Source organism: Notolepis coatsorum, assembly GCF_963971535.1.
Source record: "Notolepis coatsorum genome assembly, chromosome: 4".
Taxonomy (NCBI): Eukaryota; Metazoa; Chordata; class Actinopteri; order Aulopiformes; family Paralepididae; genus Notolepis; species Notolepis coatsorum.
The window spans coordinates 88816288-88826603 of NC_140168.1; the positions used below are offsets into that span (position 1 = coordinate 88816288).

Sequence of the window (10316 nt, forward strand, 5' to 3'; positions counted from 1 at the left end):
AGCAACAGGTACAGAGTACAGCAAACAGGAGACAATGAATGCGCACGGAAGACAGGGCAGACTAAACATATATACACCGGTTAATTGACACATGAGGGTTGATTGCAACGAGACACACCTGGGAAGGGAAAACAGATTAAAGTGACACTAATACAAGATAGACTAAATAACAACTACAAGACAAGATCATAAACCTAAGCTAGACCAGACAAGGGAACACAAAATGGGAGACTTGACAAGAAGAATCTGATAGTACATAAATGTATAGAGTCCAAGGGGTATCGAGAGAGAAGGCAGAGAGAAAGGGAGAGAGGGAGTGAGAGGCAGAGAGAAAGGGAGAGAGAGCGAGAGAAGGCAGAGAGAGAGAAGGCAGAGAGAGAGAAGGCAGAGAGAGAAGGCAGAGAGAGAGAAGGCAGAGAGAGAGAAGGCAGAGAGAGAAGGCAGGGAGAGAGAAGGCAGGGAGAAATGGAGAGAAGGCAGAGAGAAAGGGAGAGAGAGAGAGAGAGAGAGAAGGCAGAGAGAGAGAAGGCAGGGAGAAATGGAGAGAAGGCAGAGAGAGAGAGAGAGAGAGAGAGAGAGAGAGAGAGAGAGAGAGAGAGAGAGGGAGAGAGAGAGAAGGCAGAGAGAGAGCGAGAGGCAGAGAGAAAGCGAGAGAGAGAGAGAACAGAACACATCACCAATCAGAATAAATCAAATTACTACACAGCTAAAACAAAACTACATCACCTATTGGAAAACACAAACAAAAGCACAGAGAAAAATGCAGTGCTATGTGGCTCTAAATCGACAGTACACCATAGCAGATTATTTGAGCATGGTGACTGATCAACAACTAAAAAGAACCTTGACAAAATACAGACTGAGTGAGCACAGCCTCGCTGTTGAAAAGGAGAGGCACAGGAAAACCTGGCTTCCTGCAGAGTCCTGCACCCTCAGTGAGCCTGAAACTGAGTTGCACTTCCTCACCAAATGTGAAAAATATAAATATATTAGATAAACGCATTTTAAAAAATTTGAATTAATAACAAAAGGCTTTCTCGCACTACCAGATACAGAAAAACTACCAGTCCTACTAGGGGAGGACTCAACAAGCTGTGAGCTAGCAGCAGCATATGTTGCTGCCTGCCACAAACTGAGGGACAGTGAGTGACAGTCACCTGACATGTTTACGCCGTAATATTTGATGTTTTATTTTACGATGATATTTTGTATATACTTATATCTGTTTGTAATCCATGTTTATGTTTAATATTGCTTTGGCAACATGTAGAAGTACGTCATGCCAATAAAGCCATTTGAATTGAATTGAGAGAGAGAGAGAAGGCAGAGAGAGAGAAGGCAGAGAGAGAGAAGGCAGGGAGAGAGAAGGCAGAGAGAGAGAAGGCAGAGAGAGAGAAGGCAGGGAGAAATGGAGAGAAGGCAGAGAGAAAGGGAGAGAGAGAGAGAGAGAGAGAGAGAGAGAGAGAGAGAGAGAGAGAGAGAGAGAGAGAGAGAGAGAGAGAGAGAGAGAGAGAGAGAGGGGGAGAGAGAGGGAGAGAGAGAAGGCAGAGAGAAAGGGAGAGAGAGAAAAGAGAGGGCTAGACAGGAAATGACCTCGCTGAGAGAGGGGGCTTCCCCAATGGGCTGCATTTCTCACGCACGCTAACAACACACACACACATGCTCACACATGCACACTTAAACATGAACACACACATACCCCCCAACACACACGCACACACACAACACACTCTGCCATAAGCCTATTATCTGCATAATGTGATGTCTTCCAATACACATTCATTAGAATTAGGTTATATTGGAGTTTTTCTGGGCTCTCCCTCAGTGCTGGCAATTCAAGTAGCTTACAGCATCAGCCATGAGAAAAGCTCTGGAAAACATTGCATCATTAGTTTCTCATGATTGGCTAAGTGTGTGTGTGTGTGTGTGTGTGTGTGTGTGTGTGTGTGTGTGTGTGTGTGTGTGTGTGTGTGTGTGTGTGTGTGTGTGTGTGTGTGTGTGTGTGTGTGTGTGTGTGTGTGAGTGCGTGCGTGCGTGCGTGCGTGCGTGCCTTTGTGAGTGTGCTCTTGTATTCTATCAAGTATCACATACTGTACAAATGCATTATTTAAAGTTAGGACATTTTGGCTGGTCCTGACTTTAAAGTGGGCCATTTTAGGATTAGGGTTTAGAGGTTTAGGTTAGAGGGTTTGGTTGAGGTAGTGAATGGTTAGGCATGTAGTAGTGAACATTAGGGTTGAGGTAAAGGCTGGTTAGTAAGGTAAGAGTCATGGTAAGGCTTATGGTAAGGGGTGAGGCAATTCATTCATTAGTTCTGGTCTCAGGAGTCTGTCTCCATCACACAGAAGGAGAAGGAAAAGACATTCGTCACAAGCTGACAACGTATGACAGATTGTAGAGGTGATGGATGTGTGTGGTTGTGCTTCAAGGCATGTGTGCACGAGCATGTGCACATTTGTGTATGTCTTTGTCACTGTATGCTTGTGTGTGTGTCTGTGCGCACATGCCTGTGTGTGTGTGTTGTGTCTGTCCACCCTTTAGTCCCTGCAGGAGTCTGTCTCCATCACAGAGGCTGTGAGAAGAAAAAGCCTTTCCATTTGTCACACGCCGACAAAGTGATTATGACATATCCGTAGAGGCGCTGTGTGTACGCTTGTGCTTCTAGGTATGTGTGTGTGTGTGTGTGTGTGTGTGTGTGTGTGTGTGTGTGTGTGTGTCATGTGTGTGTGTGTGTGTGTGTGTGTGTGTGTGTGTGTGTGTGTGTGTGTGTGTGTGTGTGTGTGTGTGTGTGTGTGTGTGTGTGTGTGTGTGTGTGTGAGCTATACCCTTGTGTGCCGCAACCGGGTCGCAACCGGATATATTGGCTATGGCATGTTAACCCTTTCACAACCACACTACAGAAGGTTAACCCTTTCACTACCACACTACAGAAGGTTAACAGTCTGTAGTGTGGTAGTGAAAGGGTTAACCTTCTGTAGTGTGGTTGTGCAAGGGTTAACCCTTTGTTGTGTGTGGCAGTGAACGGGTTAACATTCTGCATTGTCGCAGTGAAAGGGGTTATCCCTTGGCCTTTGGTAGTGTGGTAGTGAAAGGGTTAACCTTCTGTAGTGTGGTTGTGAAAGGGTTAACCCTTTGTTGTGTGTGGCAATGAAAGGGTTAACCTTCTGTATTGTCGCAGTGAAAGGGGTTAACCCTTTGGTAGTGTGGTAGTGAAAGGGTTATGCCTGCCCTGCGTACACACGCGGGGCACAAACCTTCACCGTTCGCCGTTGCTGCGCAGAATCGTTCTACAGATGTCTGGACGTTCTACATGACATGCCCTGCACCCTGTACCGACGACATGCTCTCCCCCCACCGTACACCGACCACACGCTCTCCCCCCACCGTACACCGACCACACGCTCTCCCCCCACCGTACACCGACCACACGCTCTCCCCCCACCGTACACCGACCACACGCTCTTCCTTGACTGAGATCTGGCACCTCGCCTCGACAGACTCAACACACATCATCACAAGCCGAATTCCACTTTACTCCCAAATGTGAACCATCTGTTCTGCACAACCTTCCCCAAACAACACGGGGCATGTTAATGAGAGTGTGCGGGTAAATTACACTTCTCCCATACAGGCCACATCGTTTGGTGTGATTTGAGTTTGTTTTTTTGGAGTGGTTCTCCTGCCCCCTGGGGAGTGTGACTTTGAAACTTTGAGCCTTCATATTATTTTTCATACCAGCACTTGTGTTCCTATGCTTTTTTGTTCTTAGCTCTATTATTATTTACATTTTTAAATGTTCTTATATACTTTAGATACTATTGCTAACTATGTATGTATGTATGTGTTTTATTACATGTATATATACATACATACCAATTATTCGCTTGTTCTTTTCTCCATCCATCTATCATCCATAGAAACACTATAATATCGACATCCTGATGGGAGATCCCCTTTGAATTGCTCATCTGAGGTTTCTCCCAGTCCCCACCATTGCGCCTGTGGTGTTTTTTGCTAGGATCTTCATTAGGGGGAAGTCTGGGGGTGTTGCAAACATTTGGATTTTATTGTGGTTTTTGTTCTGGATCTATTGTGATTTCTTCTTGATCTGAATGCCATGGGGGCAATTTGTTGTGATGTCGGGCTGCCTATAAATGCATTTGATTTGATTTGATTTAATGGAAAATACATCAAAATAAATAAACTACATTGACCTATATTTTAGCTGTCAGTGAGATACAGTTACAGAGTGTGGATTTGATGAAGATCCTAGTATTTTTCTTCACACGGGTTAAAGCGACCTGGGCATGCTCTCCATATGTGATGCAGCGAGAGAGAGGGAATCCATCAGCACGAGCTCCCAGTGGGAGCCTCGTGGGAAGGGAAGCTTCCCGTCTGCTTTCTCCATCCAGGCTCGAGACCCCCGGGGTCTGCGGGGGCGCGCGGAAAACTCGGTCAAAGGGTTCGGCCACGTTTTTGTGCTCTCTCTCTCTCTCTCTCTCTCTCTCTCTCTCTCTCTCTCTCTCTCTCCCAGAAAGTGTGTGTATTTGTGTGCGCGATCAGATCGCTTGCGTGCGTGCGCAAAGATCTGGATCATGTGCGTCAAGACTCAGTCCACATCTGGATTTTGCAGGGAGAGGAGTTGCGTCTTGCGGGGGAGGAGGGTCTCAGGACCGCGCGCGCGTGTGCGTGTGTGTGCGAGCGTGAGCGCGCCTGAACTTTTTTTTTTTTCTCCGGAGGTCTGTAATTTGCAGCAGATGACCACTTGGGGGATGGAAGCATTTTGGGGAGGTGCAGCGTTCCCTCACAAAGCGCCATGCAGAGCGCAGTGCACAAAGCAACTTATTCTATTGATAACTCTAAATAGAGATGGACTCGGGAGCTGCGGGAAGCTATACACGGCAGCACCTTCTTTCACTCCATTTACCAGACTAGCAAGTGGATAATGGACGATAACACAGACGCCGATGCGCGAGCGGAGAGGGGTGACTGCACCTGAGCAACACAAAGCGAATGCTGGACTGCGTGCCAACAAGTTACCTTTTGGGAATGGAGACTAGCAATTTCGTGGCGGTCATCATATGTTGTCTCTTGTTCTCGGCCGAGGCGGGGGGACTCCTCCTGTCCTCCTCGCCGCCCGCGAGCGACTTGTCTTGTCCCGCGCGCTGCGACTGTCAGCACGCGCCACACCTCCTGTGCACCAACCGCGGGCTGCGCGCGGTGCCCCGGGTCGGCGCGCGGGTCCCCGTCGAGGACGTGCTGGTGTTCAGCCTCGCGGGCAACTTCATCGGCAACGTCTCCGCCACGGACTTCACGCGGTACGGTAATCTGATCAGGTTGAATTTGCAATATAATCAAATACAAACGATTCACCCGAAAGCGTTCGGGAAACTCTCCAAATTGGAGGAGCTCTACTTGGGGCATAATCTACTGTCAACGATACCCACTGGGATTTTACAACCCTTAAAGAAATTAACTATTCTATACGGCAATAACAATGACATAAAGAAAATCACACCAGAACTGTTCGCCCACTTGGATGGCCTTGTTAAGCTGCGACTGGACGGCAACGCGATAGAACTGTTGCAGGACTCCGTTTTTAAGACCTTGACTAATCTGCATTACCTCCATCTGGAATCGAACCAGCTGCGGCACATTCACAGAAACGCATTCTGTAAACTCACCAAGCTGCGCTTCCTGAACCTGTCCCACAACAAGCAGTCGGCCGTGCGCAATGTTTCCACATTTTCTCAACTCAGTGCGCTGACGACCCTCCTGCTCTCCGAGAATGAGATCCAACACGTGGGGGACCGCGTCTTTCAGAACCTCAAACGGTTGTCCAAACTCTCTCTCAGCAACAACAGGATCTCCCGTCTGGACGGCGAGGCCCTCAAGGGACTGTCGAGCGTGAGAGAGTTTCTGATCGACGGCAACGAGCTGGCGGACATCCCGGCGGGCCTCCTCGACCCCCTGGAGCGCATAGAGGAGCTGGACCTCAGCCGCAACCGGATTTCCAACGTGAATCCTTTGGCTTTCACGCGACTGAAGCATTTGAGAGTGCTGAAACTCAAGGACAACCGCCTCACCAGTCTCTCCGGGGACATTTTCGCCCTCAACGGCGTGCTTTATGACTTGGATCTCCACGGCAACAACTGGACGTGCGACTGTCGCCTCGGGGAACTGAAACAGTGGATGACCTCCGCGCACTCTCAGGGGAAACTGTTGACCGTGTTTGTCCAGTGTCACCACCCGGAGACTCTGAGGGGGAAATATCTGGACTATGTAAACAGCTCCCAGCTGCTGCTGCCCCACGGGAACTGGACTCAGTTGTGCGAGAGCCAATCGGGGCCCGAGGAGAGCCGGGGAGGGAGGGTCAGGGAGAAGGAGCTGGAGGACGGCGGGGGAAGAGAGGGGGGTGAAATGGAGGAGGAGGAGGAGAGAGGGGGGGAGAGGGGAGATGGACAGCGGAAGAATGTCGGGAGGAGAGGGAGCGATGATGAGGCGAGAGAGAGGGGGGCAGGTGTGAACGTCGGAGACAAGGGGGTGATGAGGGGAGAAGGTGAGAAGACACAGATGGAGGGAGAGGAGGAGGAGGTGGTGGAGGTCCAGGGGGGCGTGGGGGTGACGGAGACCTTTCCCCGCAGGAGAGGAGTAAGCATAAGAAACCGTCTGTCAACCCGAGGTCGCGACCTGGAGGGAGGCGCCGGTGGTCCAACGCCACTCCGAGAACGGAAACCGCCATCGTCCTCTCCCCCGCCTCCCACCACGCCCGGTCGCCACGCACGACGGACACCCCCGCAGTCCGATCACAGAGCTCCCCACCTCTCCTCCCGTCTAGTCGGGGAGCGGTTCGACCTGCTGAGGGTGGGCCAGGAGGAGGAGGCGGCGCTGCCCGTCATCACGGACCCCTGCACGTTCAACCGCCACTTCATCACCAACGTCTCCGTAGACCAGATCACGGCCAGCACCCGTCACCGTCCACTGGACCACCAGGGGCACCACACGCTACACGCCGGGCCCCGGCCGGGCCTGGACGAGGTCCACTACCGGGTCCTGTTCGACCGCTTCGGCACGGCGGACCGCTTCCCCCGGTACGTCTACGCCCACGGCGCGGCTCGCTTCGTGGTCCTCCGCGAGCTCAGTGCGGACGTGACCTACATGGTGTGCGTGGAGGGCGTGGTGGGGGGGTCCGTGTGCCAGGTGGCGCCCCGCGACCACTGCGCTGGACTCGTCACCCTGCCGGACGAGGCGGGCAGAGGCGGCGGCGGTGGCGGGGCTGACCTCCGACCTCAGCTGGTCACGGTGGCCACGCTGGCGGGGAACGCGGTGCTCCTGCTGGTGATGGGCGTGGCCTGGCTGGGGAGGAGCCTGAGGCGGAGGCTGCAGCGGAGGAAGTCGGCGGTGCACGTGCGGCACATGTACTCCACCCGCCGGCCCTACCGGCCCTCCATGGCGACCGCAGCGGCCGTGTCCGCGGACTTCACCAGCTACCAGAGCAGCCGCCCGCCGCGACTGGGGCCGCTGGAGGAGGGGAACCTCATCGAGTTCCCTTGCGACCGCTTCCTGGATGGCAACGGCGCCCGCAGGGCCAGCGACATGCAGAGGTTCTCCGACTAGAACCCGAAGAACTTTACAGGGATCTTGTTGTTGTCATGTGTTAAAGGTGTGAATGACACTGGGGGCTCGTTTCATTTCCTGTCACGTCTTTACTGCTGTAGGCGGTTTAGCACAGTGGTTCTCAACCTACGGGTCGCGACCCCCATAAGGGATCACAAGATGATTTTGGGGGGTCTAGAAAAAAAAGATATATATATATATAAATATAATTCTTGTAATTTTTGGTATAGATGGTTTTTTCTTATGAAATAATGAACACAAAGTTCTATTCTGTCTCTGCTCGCCCCGGTCTGAGAGGCGCAAAATACCCTCTGTTTCAGGGGCCACAGACGAACACATGTTTGAGAAACAGTGATTTAACCCTTTCCCTACCAAATGGTTAACCCTTTCACTGCGACAATACAGTAGGTTAACCCCTTTCACTGCCACACGACAAATGGTTAACCCTTTCACTACCACACAACAGAAGGTTAACCCTTTCACTACCATACTACAGACGGTTAACCATCTGTAGTGTGGTGGTTATCAAAGGGTTAACCTTCTGACGGTTAACCTTCCGTCGTGTGGTAGTGAAAGGGTTAACGCAGAGGAGCAGAACGTCTCGACATCCCCATCTCTGTCCACTAATCGATCATTAGGGTCTCGGGCAACTAAAGATGTTTTCAGTTGATTCGTTGGTTTTAATGTTTTGTATTATGAGTTATTCCTGAATAATTATTCACCCCTCTCTGGCTTCATAACAATATTCACAGATTTGTATCGTTCGTTTAACAGATGCACGGAGGTCATTTTACACAAATATAAAGGGGCATGCCAACATTATAGGAAATGTCTTCTCCAGAGTCAGACAAGTAGATAGATACCAATTTCCCTCTCTATTAGCCTATAGCTGTTGGCCAAAACACCTCTCCCAGAGGTTTAAGCTAGGCTAGTGGTCCGTATCCACTCCCATTAATTTGTGCTAAGCTAGGCTAGCTGGTGCACAGAGAGGAAATTGATGTCTATCTTCTTGTCTGACTTTTAAAGGAACGCACCCAACATTTTGGGAAATTAAGTTACCAGCTTTCTACTGAAGACACAGAGAGGAAACTGGTATCTATCTTCTTGTCTCTCTCTGGAGAAGACGGTAAGCCAAATTTCCCAAATGTTGGCATGTTCCTTTAATCCAAGTCACATGTCTCAAAGGGCTTCGCAGGTCCCTAATAGACCATTTTATTGTTGGTAAACAGTGATGACGTTCGTGGTCGGAACTCCGCTTCGGGCCACGCTGCCCGTCTGTTGGGCACAGACCCCGGGGGACACTGCTCTGCCCGTCTGTTGGGCACAGACCCCGGGGGACACTGCTCTACCCGGTCTGTTGGGCACAGACCCCGGGGGGACACTGCTCTGCCCGTCTGTTGGGCACAGACCCCGGGGGACACTGCTCTGCCCGTCTGTTGGGCACAGACCCCGGGGGACACTGCTCTGCCCGTCTGTTGGGCACAGGACCCCGGGGGACACTGCTCTGCAGGAACCGTCTTAATGACATCACGCGACTTCCGACGACCTGTCCGTGTAAAACACTGTCACGCCCCTGCAGTCTGCAGTCCGACCCTGAGACACGCGTGTAAAAACACTGTCACGCCCCTGCAGTCTAACAGCGCCGGTTGGACTTTATCCATTGGCTCACCTTCTTCTGCATTCATCTTTGTGAATGAGTCACATTGTGACAGCCAGTGTTCTTTCTCACAGGTAGGGACACGCTATCTTCCACTTCTCCTTTCTCGAGGGGGTGCTGTGACTCTTACTGCTCGGTACTGACTCTTATTGGTGCATGACAGTCACCGATCTTCTTCCAACACTTATTCTCCTGGGTCCCTCTCTGGAGCTTGGCGTGCTCCGCCCGAAGGTGTCCAGTCATAAGCTGCTGACCTCTCTCGCCAGAGTCGGGCCAGATCATCAAGAGGGGATGGCTCGGGGCCGTCGGGATCTCGGTAGTCGCCCTCTGCCGCCGAAAGCGCTCCTGTCTTGCGGGTGGCAGCTTCTCCAAAATCCTCTCAACGTTAGAGTTGGCGTACAGCTCATGCCTGCCCTTCTCCCGTTGAGCTCCCAGCATCCCCACCAGGGACTGCACTTTGATTGACAGGTCGTCTAGTGAGCGATTGTCTGTGGCTGGGGGTAGGGCGGTCAATATGCCTTATCTCCTGGATTACGTAATCCCATATACGTCCATATCTTTGATCCAGCGCTGCAAGGGCCGCTGTGTATGGGGTCGAGGAGGTAGCATAGGCTAGCGCTATATTGTGCGCTCGCGGTACTTTCAGGTGCTTCAATAATATTGCATACTTGTGGCGTTCGTCAGCGACCTCCACCATCATTGTCTCTAAGCACATCCGGAGCTCCGTGTACTGTGCTCGACTCTCATAGGCGAAGTCTGGGAATGACGGCGTGGCGTTGTATGACGCCGTGGATGGCTGATACATCGGCGAGCGTTGGGGGAGAGACCTCCTGGGCGAGTCCCCTCTGCGCCTCGCTGTGGGCTGGTACTGGCAGGGTACCATGGCCCGCTGGTCCAGGTACTGTTCCTCGGGGCTGGTCGTGCGTCGTGCTCACCCGTAAATAGAGTCGGGGGTCTGTAGCGCAGCGCCGCGGGGGTATAGCCTGGACTGTATGGGACCTCCTGGTCCGGTGGAGTACTGTGCTGTCGTCGGGCTTGGTTC

General features: G+C 51.8%; 1 protein-coding gene across 1 annotated transcript; it reads left to right on the forward strand.

Moving 5' to 3' along the window:
• Positions 1–4841: 4841 nt before the first annotated feature.
• On the forward strand, positions 4842–9206 carry tril (TLR4 interactor with leucine-rich repeats). The gene is given in 5 exon segments (XM_084311696.1): positions 4842–6631; positions 6634–6809; positions 6811–6969; positions 6971–7019; positions 7022–9206. Coding segments are annotated over 5 exon segments (2598 nt in total). The 5' UTR covers positions 4842–5013; the 3' UTR covers positions 7618–9206.
• The last annotated feature ends 1110 nt before the right edge of the window (positions 9207–10316 follow it).